The following is a 12895-nucleotide window of genomic DNA, read 5'->3' on the forward strand; positions in this document are numbered from 1 at the left end:
CATATAATTGGTATAAACATATGTGGATGGCGGGGCCGGTGGCCCAATTTTTTACCCCGTAGGGGCGGAGCGTACCTTCGTCCCTACAACTGTTGGTGGGCAGGGGTAGTGGCAGTAGGTCGACCCCTGTCCTTGGATTTTTTGATTTTCAATGTTCGGGATGGAGGCAGGAGGCCGATCCTGGAACATCGGGGGCAGAAGGCTCCCTTACACATATGTTTTTTATTGCTTGCTTTTTCTGTATTATAATGTTTTTTCACCCATGTTACATTTATTATGTTTAACCGTTCTTTCCCCCGCCACCTTAGTTACAGAGGGAAGTCTGCATTTTAGTTTTAGTATTTAATAGGCCTCCCTCTCAGTCAGAAAATAAAAGCTGACCCCTTTCACGCCAACTACAGTTGTGGTGTCTTTGTTTTATAAGATAAGCTGCGTGAGTGGCGCATGGATGCATCTGACGTGTGAGGTTTAAGACCGCGTAGGGAACATAATGTGACCATAGCGGCATAAACGCACCATCTGGGCTTCCGCAGCGCCGCTCGATGCATCACCTTGGCCTGGAGGGGGTTAATGTTTTGTGGTGGGAGGAACGTAGAGAGAGGGCCGGGGGCTAATTGGCTGGATCATGGAGAGGGGGCTGGCATGTCATGCATATAGGCAGCTGACCGGATACTTCCTGCCTCTCTTCCAGCTCTTTTCGTGACCCGCCCTCCCGCCCTGGGGACTTGGTTTTGTTCTGCAGTTGTGTTCATTGTGTCGGCTTTTGGTGGCCGGTTTCTGAACGGTTACTTAATTTTTAATTATGAGTTCAAGGTTAGAAGTTTGGGTGTACTTTTAGGTAAATTTCATAGTCGTTTGAATTAGTTTACGGCATCACTTTACCAAGTGGGGTCCATATAATTGGTATAAACATATGTGGATGGCGGGGCCGGTGGCCCAATTTTTTACCCCGTAGGGGCGGAGCGTACCTCCGTCCCTACAACTGTTGGTGGGCAAGGGTAGTGGCAGAAGGTCGACCCCTGTCCTTGGATTTTTGATTTTTCGATGTCTGGGATGGAGGCAGGAGGCCGATCCCGGAACATCTGGGACAGGAGGCTCCCTCACACATATGTTTTTTATTGTTTGTTTTTCTGTATTATAATGTTACGTTTATTATGTTTGACCGTTCTTCTCCCTGCCACCTTAGTTAGAGAGGGAAGTCTGCATTTTAGTGTTAGCATTTAATAGGCCTCCCTCTCAGTCAGAAAATAAAAGCTGACCCCATTCACGCCAATTACAGTTGTTGTGTCTTTATTTTATAAGATAAGTTGCGTGAGTGGCGCGTGGATGCATCTGACGTGTGAGATTTAAAGGACTAAGTATAGCTGAAGTCCGGGTTCAGACCGATGTTCAGTATCCCAGATGGGAAACAGGCCGGATCCGGGGGTTCAGTGTGAAAGGGGTATAATTGTGCAAATGAGCGCAGGTGCGCAAGTATAGAGCATGTCATTTGTGGTGCATATTTGGAAATTACCCTTACTGCCTCTTATTTGCCAGTAAATCTTCATTTCAATAACAGTATCCAAAAGTACAAAGTCGCTGACAAGTCACTTCACACAGAGTAGTGTCTTATATTTTGTGTATTGTCAGAAAGTTCATACATAGCATTCCACTACATGCCCTACTCATTACTGTCTTTCCCTTTTAGGAGAGAAGGGGGATGCAGGCTCCACAGACCCAACTTATGGTAAGTGAAAGTCTTAAACTCGGACACCATTTTATTATATAAGCAAAGTACAAAGGCTAAGGTAAAAGTGATGCAGGGCAGTCAAACGTACCATGTGATCCTGCGCAAATCAGGCATTGGCTAATTTGATTGTTGCCGTCAACATTTTCTGTCTCTTGTACTTTGTCCCTCATTCCAAGTTGATCGCTCGCTAGTTACTTTTAGCAGCCGTACAACCACATAGCCGCCGCCCACGGGGGAGTGTATTTTCGCTTTGCAAGTGTGCGAACGCCTGTGCAGCCGAACTCTGCAAAAACATTTTGTGCAAAACACGACTAGCCCTGCAGTTACTTATCCTGTGTATGATGAATCCAGCGACGAAAGGTCCCGGAATTGACGTCAGACACCCGCCCTGCAAACGCCAGGACACGCCTGCATTTTCCCAAACACTCCCAGAAAACGGTTGACACCCATAAACGCCCTTTTCCTGTCAATCACCTTGCGATCGGGTGTGCGAATGGATTCAACGCTAGATCCATCGCTCAGCAACGATGCGCATGCGCATTGCGGTGCATACGCATGCGCAGTTTTGCCGTTTTTTTTTTTACCTGACCGCTGCGCTGTGAAAATCGTCAGTGAGCGATCAACTCAGAATCACCCCTTTAGTATGATCACCCTTTCTGGTTTCCCCAAATCCGGCATTAGCCATGTCTGCTGGCCACTTACTGTACTCTCTTCCAGCTGCTCGTAACTGCAAGGAGCTGCGGAACCTGGGCTCAGGCCTCAGCGGGTGGTACAAAATATATCCGGATGGTGTAAAGCCTCTTACAGTCTTGTGCGACATGGACACAGATGGTGGAGGATGGATTGTAAGTGAGAACAGACCTACTGTATAACCCTGTGTAATGAAAACATTCACAAGTCCTCTCCAATACCTCTACTATACAGTACTAGATGGAGTACCCGGCGTTGCCCGGGATTTTAAGAATGTCTGTTTACAAAAGAAATGTAAATATTAAACTCACAGTATAAATGACATTGTAGATCGCTGAATACCCGTGCTTTGTTACGGGATGAGGATGGTAAATTAGAATGATAGTTGTTCACTAATTTACGTTGGTTGGAGATCTAATATATAGGCATATCTTGCTTCCCTGACGCACTTTGTGTAGTGACCACACCCCTTTTTGGTCCCCCAAGGGACCCTGCTCTTCCCACTATACAACTCTCAGTCTGTGGCTTCCTGCTGCCTCCATTACCCTCCTCACATCATGTCCGTGCCCTGTGAAATTATTGATTTTTTTACAGTTTCTTATATAGCGGAGCACATTATGTATCTACTGGTATACTCTGTGCTGCTGGGGGACCCTGCTACTTCCACTATATAACTCTCAGTGTGTGACTTCCTGCTGCCTCCATTCCCCTCCTCACATCATGTCACTGCTCCTGTCACATGCAACCCTGTCCTTACTGACACATCACTCATCTCCTGATATACTCTGTGCTGCTGGAGACCCTGCTCCTCCCACTATATAACACTCAGTCTGTGGCTTCCTGCTGCCTCCATTCCCCTCCTCACATCATGTCACTGCCCCTGTCACATGCAGCCCTGTCATCACTGACATATCATGCATGTCCTGATATAGTCTGTGCTGCTGGGGACCCTGCTCCTCCCACTATATAACTCTCAGTCTGTAGCTTCCTGCTGCCTGCATTCCACTCCTCACATCATGTCACTGCCCCTGTCACATGCAGCCCTGTCATCACTGACATATCATGCATGTCCTGATATAGTGCGTGCTGCTGGCCCACCCCTAGGGGTACTAGTGGTGTGTTACCCACACAGGGGTATATGCAATTGCGGTCGAATTCCCGAAATTGGCGAAAAACTGGACTTTTTCGCCCCCAAAAAAATTTGTCAATGCAATTCAGTACTTTCTGTCAAAAAAACGGACTTTCAAAATTCGACTTTTTGAAATTCGACTTTTGACAAATTCGACTTTTTTGCAATGATACAAATGCTGCAATTCAACCAAAGTATATTCAATTGAAGTTTGGAAATTCGACAACAGTGCTTTTAGACAGTAAATTCGTCATTTTCAATCTGCCACACTTTGGTGGGTGAAACTAATAAGAAAAATGTAAAACATGTTTTTTTTGGTAATAGCATATCTATTTATATTAGAAGGGATTAGGTACTTGGTTTGTCTTTTTTGGAGGCACAAGTATTATTTATATATTTTTAAAAATATATATATATATTTTTTTTAGATGGAATGGTAAAATCCCGGGGAAAAATGGCGTGGGGTCCCCCCTCCAAAGCATAATCAGCCTCGGGCTCTTCGAGCCGGTCCTGGTTCTAAAAATCCGGGGAAAAAATTGACAGGGGATCCCCCGTATTTTTAAAACCAGCACCGGGCTCTGCGCCTGGTGCTGGTGCAAAAAATACGGGGGACAAAAAGAGTAGGGGTCCCCCGTATTTTTTACACCAGCATCGGGCTCCACTAGCTGGACAGATAATGCCACAGCCGGTGGTCACTTTTATACAGTGCCCTGCGGCCGTGGCATTAAATATCCAACTAGTCACCCCTGGCCGGGGTACCCTGGGGGAGTGGGGACCCCTTCAATCAAGGGCCCCCCCCCCAGCCACCCAAGGGCCAGGGGTGAAGCTCGAGGCTGTCCCCCCCATCCAAGGGCTGTGGATGGGAGGCTGATAGCCTTGAGAAAATTGTCCGAATATTGTTTTTCCCCGTAGTACTACAAGTCCCAGCAAGCCTCCCCCGCAAGCTGGTACTTGGAGAACCCCAAGTACCAGCATGCAGGAGAAAAACGGGCCTGCTGGTACCTGTAGTACTACTGAAAAAAAATACCCAAATAAAAACAGGAGACACACACCTTGATAGTAAAACTTTATTAACCAACTGCCGACACACACACACTTACCTATGTTTCCCCGCCGACTGCCACAGTCTCCGTCGATCCGGGGTACCTGTGAAAAAAATTACACTCACCTGATCCAGTGTCCACTGTCCAGAGATAAATCCACGTACTTGGCAAAAAAATTAAACGAACACCCGGACCAGCGGACTGAAAGGGGTCCCATGTTGACACATGGGACCCCTTTCCCCGAATGCAGAGACCTCTCCGTGACAGCTGTCACTGAAAGGTGTCTTAAGCCAATCAGCGAGCGCAACGTCCTTGCACTCTGCTGATTGGCTCGCACAGCTCCCTCCATCACTTTCAGTCATATGTGTAGCAAGTTTGGTGTAAATTGCTCCAGGCATTCCAAATTCAAGCTGTCTGCTGGAAAACTCTGTGCTGCTGCCTCACCCCTAGGGGTGCTAGGGGTGTGTTTCTTGGACTTAACCTTACCTCCCCTAAAGAAGGTATTGGATGAGCTGGCCTTTCTAGGCTTGTTAGGCCAAAAGGACTGCTGCTCTGCTGAGGAGAAGCATTTCTTCGGAGCAGGTGCTGCTGAGGGAAGAAACAGTTTTTTCATGGTATTTACAAATAGCGCTGCTATCAGTTTGTTCACACAGGCTTATTTTTTTCTTTGTTAGATGCACAGTCACTTAGGGGTATTTGGGAGGTGAAAAATAATAAATTCCAGCGTTTCTGTAGGCGCACTTACTAGTGTGAAGCTGTCTGCTTACCGATGTATACCTGTCCCCGTGCGTCCTCAGGTCCTGTCACTCCCTTAAGTCCCGTTTAGATGCAAGTATCCACTGGGACAACAGCAGATCAATGCCGAATATGATGACACATGTGTGGGCGGAGTCCTTAACGCCTTTTGTCACGCGTCATGTGACTTTCTCAAAAGGCAGTCTGCTGCCTTTTGGGGGGAGGGAGCAGCAACAGCCACCGTTTGTGAAAGCAGAGGTGTCTCACCACCGTTTAGAGCAGGGGTTCTCAAACTCGGTCCTCAGGGGCGCACACAGTGCATGTTTTGCAGGTAACCCAGCAAGTGCACAGGTGTATTAATTACTCACAGACACATTTTAAAAGGTCCACAGGTGGAGCTAATTATTTCACTTGTGATTCTGTGAGGAGACCTGCAAAACATGCACTGTGTGCGCCCCTGAGGACCGAGTTTGAGAACCCCTGGTTTAGAGGGTGGGAAGAGGCCAGGGATCTCCGTCATAGATTAATGTGTTAGAATAGGAACCTCCCTACACAAGGTTAAGATTTTGTAACCCAAGACAGAAGACTTGTTTGCAATTCCACATTTGTTCTAGTACATACAATGACAATGGTTATTGGGGGTAATTTCAAGTTGATCGCAGCAGGATTTTTGTTAGCAATTGGGCAAAATCATGTGCACTGCAGGGGAGGCAGATATAACATGTGCAGAGAGAGTTAGATTTGGGTGGGGTGTGTTCAATCTGCAATGTAATTTGCAGTGTAAAAATAAAGCAGCCAGTATTTACCCTGCACAGAAACAAAATAACCCACCCAAATCTAACTCTCTCTGCACATGTTACATCTGCCCCACCTGCAGTGCACATGGTTTTGCCCAATTGCTATCAAAAATCCTGCTGCGATCAACTTGGAATTACCCCCATTGTTACAAAGTAGAATTAAGTATAAGAACTAGTGTATTTAGGGGGACATTTACTAAGCAGTGATAAGAGCGGAGAAGTGAGCCAGTTGAGAAGTTCCCCATGGCAACCAATCAGCACTGAAGTAACATCCATAATTTGCATACTATAAAATTATATAGAGCTGGTGATTGGTTGATGGGGCAACTTCTCCACTGGCTCACTTCTCCGCTCTTATCACTGCTTAGTAAATGTCCCCCTTAGGGACTAATTTGCGATGCGACCGCAATTTCTGAGTACAGTGCGCACTGTGCACGTGCAAGTCCCATCCTGGGCATGCGCGAGCAGTTAATGCAGTTGGCCCGCATTAACTGTGAATGCCTCTCCCTGATTGGCGGACATCTTAACCGCATCCGGTATCAGCAAAGCAACACATTTCCCTCAAAACTGCTGGTCCCATACATCCAGTTTTGGCCACTAACCATAGTGCCAGTCAGGCCTTTGTCATCTTCCAGTCTCACTACAGATAGTTCCTCTGTACTGAAGTTGTAATTTAGAACTATCCATATTGTACTGACTGGGGTTCTCCAAGGCTCCTAAACCTGCTGTGAACCTTTAGGTTTTCCAGAGACGATGCGATGGCACTGTAAATTTTTTCAGAGAATGGGATGACTACAAACGAGGCTTTGGCAACCAACTGAGCGAGTTCTGGCTAGGAAATGATAACATTCACAGACTGACATCTTCAGGTAACTGACTCATTACCTTCACATACCATGCAAAAATGTGTATTTTTTTAATCTATGGTGTTGTGCAGGCATTCCTTGGCTCAAGTGCCTCAGGGTGGATCTGAGTGCTACCCCACCACGGTGGGGTCAGTCCCATTCCAAATATGCATGCTGTGCTGCTTCTCTCCTTCTGCCTCACCTGCTTCTATCACAGAGGAGACCTTTCTGGAGTGCTAGACACTCTCCAAACTGGAAAATCCAAACGCGGCCTGCATACCTAGCAAAGCCTGGGTCTCTAGTGAGTGAACCCAGACACAGATAGTCCTGCTCACAACTAATAAATGCACGAGGGTGGTTCAATAAGTAAGATAACAAGACCTCTCACATGTGTAATGTTCTCTATTTTGTTCTAATTTGCCACCAGGCCAGAGCAGGTAGACCACTGCTTCCCCTCACGGCCATCACACTGCGTCTAACACCAGCTAAGATGATGGGGCTGGCGGAAACTTGATCACACGTTGATGTGCGTGGTGTGACCAGTTTTCTGCATCTAAAGGACACGTCAGCAACTGAAATTCATTGGAAACTTGTTGAGGTGTATGGTGATAACGTCATTTAATGGAGACATGTTGGGGTTTGGTGCACTTTTACGTTATCAGCGTAGACTTTTACAAGCTGGCGATGAATTTCAGCTGCTGATGCAAAATTCTCAATGTTTAACAATGCATCCGCCAGCCCCGCCATTTTACAGCTGATGTTGGGACAGTATGACTTATATGAGGCGCAGTCCTTTCCTGGCGGGAAATTAGAATTAAATAGAGAACATTACCCACATAAGAGTTCTTGTCACTTTTTCTTATTGAACTACCTTCGTACAAAATTCTGAAAGATGGCAGTGTCTCCAGACTACAAATTATCAACTTGACTTAAGCAAACTGGTTTCTGAAAAGCAAGGACAGAGAAGCCATTTTATGTAAATACAGATGTGTCCTCATAAATTTTTGCTCACGTCATGGCAAATAGCCCCTCTCAACGCACCAGGTCCCATGGGACTAAGGCCCTCATTCCGAGTGGATCGCTCACTAGCTACTTTTAGCAGCTGTGCAAATGCATAGTTGCCGCCCACGGGGGAGTGTATTTTTGCATTGCAGGAGTGCGAACGCCTTCCAGCCGCGCGGCAGCAAACACATTTTGTGCAGAACAAGACCAGCCCTGTAGTTACTTATTCTGTGCGATGATTGCTGCGACGAAGGTCCCGGAATTGATGTCAGACACCCGCCCTACAAACGCCCGGCCACGCCTGCGTTTTTCCAAACACTCCCAGAAAACGGTCAGTTGACACCCAGAAACTCCCACTTCCTGTCAATCTCCTTGCGTTCGGCTGTGCAAATGAAAACGTTGCTAGAAACAGTGCAAAACCACAATGCTCTTTGTACTTGTACGACGTGCGTGTGCATTGCGGTGCATACGCATGCACAGATTAACCCCATTCTGCCATAATCGCTGCGCTGCAAAAATCCGTAGTGGGCGATCAACTCGAATGACCCTAAGTCAGGCCGAGTTACTTTTTTGCTCAAAATTATCAATTTGATGTGGGACATTTGTACATCTGTGTGTGATTTAGGAGTCAATCCAAATATCTGCAATGAACTCGCACCCACGAGTCATCGCAACAGCCGCCGCACTTTACGGCTCACTGAACTCGGACAAAAGTGCTCGCTACCCCATAGGCCTCCAAGCCATTTTGTGTGAATTTGGAACAGAAATCAGCATGCAAGGGGTGCGAGATCAGTTGCTGTTGCCGGCGTTGAAGTGCCGCGGCAATGGCACATTGCATCCTTTGCACCTAACTGAATTGACTTCTTAGTCTGAATCTGTATACAAAGTGCTGCGATGCAGCGGCTTTGGCCTTTACCGACACCAAGTTCGTTTGTGCTTAATCTGTGACTTTGCACATGTTTAACCCTTCAGGAACCCATGAGCTTCGAGTTGACCTGACAGATTTTGAAAACAACTCTAGTTTTGCAAGCTATGCTTCCTTCGCTTTGCTAGGAGAAGAGGACAATTATAAGCTGAGCATTGGAGCTTTCAGCGGAAGCAGTGCAGGTACAGGTAAGTGTCTTTATTCAATTTCTGTGTAAAGATATCCTCATACAAATACTGCAGCCTCAGTTCTCCACGTGTTGCGAGTCATCTGGCATAAGGAAACCGCCGGGTCCTGTGAGACTCTGCTAGCACCGGGCGTCTTTTTCACATCATCTTCATCTGGAAAAGTTGCTAAATATACAGAGATGTGAAACGTAATTATGCCCCATGACTTGACATTCCACTCAAAATTATATATATATTTTTTAACAGCTATTCATACAGATGTCTCCTCATACACCTACTGTAGCCTCACTGCAGCACAAGAGGGTTTAGAATGATTTCCCGATGGACGGGATGCAGACGGTCAGGATACCGACAGCGGTATCCTGTCCATCAGATCCTGTCCGCGGTGTCCTGTCCGCTGGATGGACATTCAAGATTCTGGCTGTCAGTATTGTGACGCCGGTATCCCATGCGGCATTGGTGTCAAGACGCCTGGATTTCAGCGTCCTTCCGGATACCGGCATCGGTATATATCATACACTAGGATCCCGTCCGTGGGGAAGCTAACTGCTTCCGGCACAAGAAGCCTGGTGAGATAGAGAGCCGCCAGGCCCCGTGCAACTCTGAAAATGATAAGCTTCTTTTTTGCCCCAAAATTCATCTTACTCGCACACAGATATACAAATGTCAAAAACAGCGCAGTCGCATTGCAAATAAGATGCATGTCTGGGTGAAAAAGACGCCTGGAGCTAGCAGAGTCGCATGGGAGCTGGTATGCTGAGTGGGTCTGTTTGGCACGACTGCAGCAATAGTGTATGAGGAGAGGACACATCTGTATGTGGTATTTTAATGGATGTTAAATTATTCTTTATATCCCATACAATAAAAACTCATTCTCCTTGCCTGCTGCTCAGATTCCCGATTTATGCCTCTCTATGGGCATGGCCGCCATGCCCTCTTCAAAAAAAGATGAGGGACATCTGTCCTCCCCGGCAACTGATCCGGACCATCGCCAGGTTCCTCCAACAAGCCCAGGGGCCAGGGTGATCACAGTGCCCATTCTCCCCCCCCCCCCTTTCCTGCACTCCTGAGTATGGGCTAAAGCATAAAAGTTACTAGTCTGGCACTTGCAACCCTAATAAGTCACATTTTCTATGTGTCTGTCCAAAAGCATGGGTCCATTAAATGGGATATTCACCTAATTAGCAGAATGAGGTGGGCCTCCAGAGTCAAGCAATAGTTTTCATTGGTATTACCAGTGCTGGTTTTTTTAATAAAAATAAAAAGGTGCCAGTACTCACCTAAGGTTATAAATTGACGATACAAGAAAGCTAATCCTTAGTTGGGAGCAAAAACACATTACACCGCAGGTGGGGCAGATCTAAAATGTGCAGAGAGATTTACATTTGGGAGGGGCGTGTCCAATCTCACATCTAAAATTGCATCTATGGACTACATGCATAAGCAGCCAGTATTTACCCTGCATGTAAAACTAATAAATTAATTTCCACCTCTTGTATTGCAACATGGTTTGGTCCAGATAGTTACTTGCTTTTTTATGCTTTGCTTCCAAATCTGAATCATCTGCATTGTGTATAGGCCCTCATTCCGAGTTGATCGCTCGTTCTTTTTCATCGCATCGCAATGAAAATCCGCTTAGTACGCATGCGCAATGTTCGCACTGCGACTGCGCCAAGTAATTTTGCTATGAAGAAAGGATTTTTACTCACGGCTTTTTCTTCGCTCCGGCGATCGTAGTGTGATTGACAGGAAATGGGTGTTACTGGGCGGAAACACTGCGTTTTATGGGCGTGTGGATGAAAACGCTACCGTTTCCGGAAAAAACGCAGGAGTGGCCGGAGAAACGGGGGAGTGTCTGGGCGAACGCTGGGTGTGTTTGTGACGTCAAACCAGGAACGACAAGCACTGAACTGATCGCACAGGCAGAGTAAGGTTGAAGTTACTCAGAAACTGCTAAGTAGTTTGTGATCGCAATATTGCGAATACATCGTTCGCAATTTTAAGAAGCTAAGATACACTCCCAGTAGGCGTAGGCTTAGCGTGTGTAACTCTGCTAAATTCGCCTTGCGACCGATCAACTCGGAATGAGGGCCATAGTACTGTCCACACAATAATTGTGCTTATTTACAAAAAAAAAACCCTCAGAATTTTTTTTTTGCTGCCCTGTAATACTCGATGTCTGAGACAGCTTCCTTAGTTTGGCTCCGTAGTGCACCCCGGCTCATTATATGAATACTCCTGACCAGTGCCATATTCAACCCTGTGGAGGCCCCTCGGTGGTTGAAATCTCAGAGCCCTCCTCACAAATTATCTCCGTTTTCCTAATATGTTTTTAATTTTTACCAACCAACAGTCTGCAAACTGGAAACTGTGATGTGAATCTGATGTCTATGGTTTATGTTCTTTAAATTGTTAATCCAGTATTTTCTCTATAGAGTGTTTAATGTAACGTTCTCATTTCTTTGAGTTGATTCATTTTTTCGATCTTTTGGAAACAATTTAGGAATGCTTGATTGTAATTTTCTAGCAAGATCAAATAAATATTATTTTGATCCTTTGTCGCGGTGCCCCTAAAAGGTGCGCTACCCAGAGGCCGGTGCCTACTCTGCCTATTTGGTAATCCGACACTGCTCCTGACTTGTTATAGGCTCACCCCTGTCAGATGGAGCCAAGAGTCAAATATTAATATATAACAAGTTTTGATTTCTTGCTATTTCTTTGTTATCTGCAGGTGACTCTCTTAGCTATCATAACAACCGTCCCTTCACGACAAAAGACAGGGACAATGATACACATGACAGCAACTGTGCAACCATGTTTAAAGGAGCTTGGTGGTATGGAAAATGCCATAATTCCAACCTGAACGGACAATATCTGAGAGGGACACATACCAGCAACGGTGACGGAATTAATTGGAAATCTGGCAAGGGATTACATTATTCTTATAAAATAACGGAAATGAAGTTCAGGCCTCTCTAACCTGTAACTACACACTGTGTGCATCATTTAATTTTATATAAAGCCTGAAACAATATCTGTTACTGTATGTTGCATGGAATACTCAGGGGAGGAAACCTTTGGCCTGCGGGCAAACAAGTGACTCAGGCTCTTCTAGCAGTGAGTAGCAATAGGAAAAATGGTCATTGTCCAATCCCTGGACCCTGATTGGTCTGACGCGGTTGTGGTTATAGGGGGTCAAAGTAATATTTTCTTTTTAAACTTTTTTATTTTATTGAAGCTGTATACAGTCATATTGAGTTACAAACTGTCACTTTACAATACATGAGGTAATGCGCAGTACAGACGTTTACTGATCTTTTACATAATAAACACAGAATGTAATTGAAGATGTTGTTGGGATGTTTTTCAAATGATCAGACACCTGGAATAGCGCACATATGATATTTTAATATGCGCTAAGAGTCCGCTTGCGGGCATGGGTTCTCGCACTCGCCACAAGATCTATTCCCACTCTATGGGTGTCGTGGACACCCATGAGTGGGAATAGCACTGTTGCCCCAGTATTCCTGCTGTCGGCATTGTCGGCCGTCGGGATTTCAGTGTCTGTATCCTGACCGTCGGGATCCTGACAGCCAGCAAATTAACCGCATCCGTGTAAGTTGTAAGGCGGTGGTTAGGGTTAGACACCAGGGGGTGGGATTAGCCGTAGCCACCACTCTCACTATCTTAGCCCTAGCCGACACCCCCTGTGTCTTAGCCCTAGCCACCACTCCCACTATTTAAGCCCTAGCCGTCACCCCAGGCGGGTTAGGGTAGGGTACAGGGGAGGTATTCTATTTGTCCAGATTCTG

General features: G+C 46.0%; 1 protein-coding gene across 1 annotated transcript in view; it reads left to right on the forward strand.

Moving 5' to 3' along the window:
- The window catches only part of LOC134958451 (ficolin-2-like), a 61519-nt gene extending 49089 nt beyond the window's left edge, over window positions 1-12430 (forward strand). The window contains exons 4-8 of the mRNA XM_063941071.1: window positions 1688-1726; window positions 2447-2574; window positions 6863-6992; window positions 8943-9083; window positions 11815-12430. Coding sequence (XP_063797141.1) covers window positions 1688-1726; window positions 2447-2574; window positions 6863-6992; window positions 8943-9083; window positions 11815-12062 — 686 coding nt within the window. The 3' untranslated portion in view covers window positions 12063-12430. The remainder of the gene's footprint in view (window positions 1-1687; window positions 1727-2446; window positions 2575-6862; window positions 6993-8942; window positions 9084-11814) is intronic.
- The last annotated feature ends 465 nt before the right edge of the window (window positions 12431-12895 follow it).

This window comes from Pseudophryne corroboree, chromosome 9 (assembly GCF_028390025.1).
Source record: "Pseudophryne corroboree isolate aPseCor3 chromosome 9, aPseCor3.hap2, whole genome shotgun sequence".
Taxonomy (NCBI): domain Eukaryota; kingdom Metazoa; phylum Chordata; class Amphibia; order Anura; family Myobatrachidae; genus Pseudophryne; species Pseudophryne corroboree.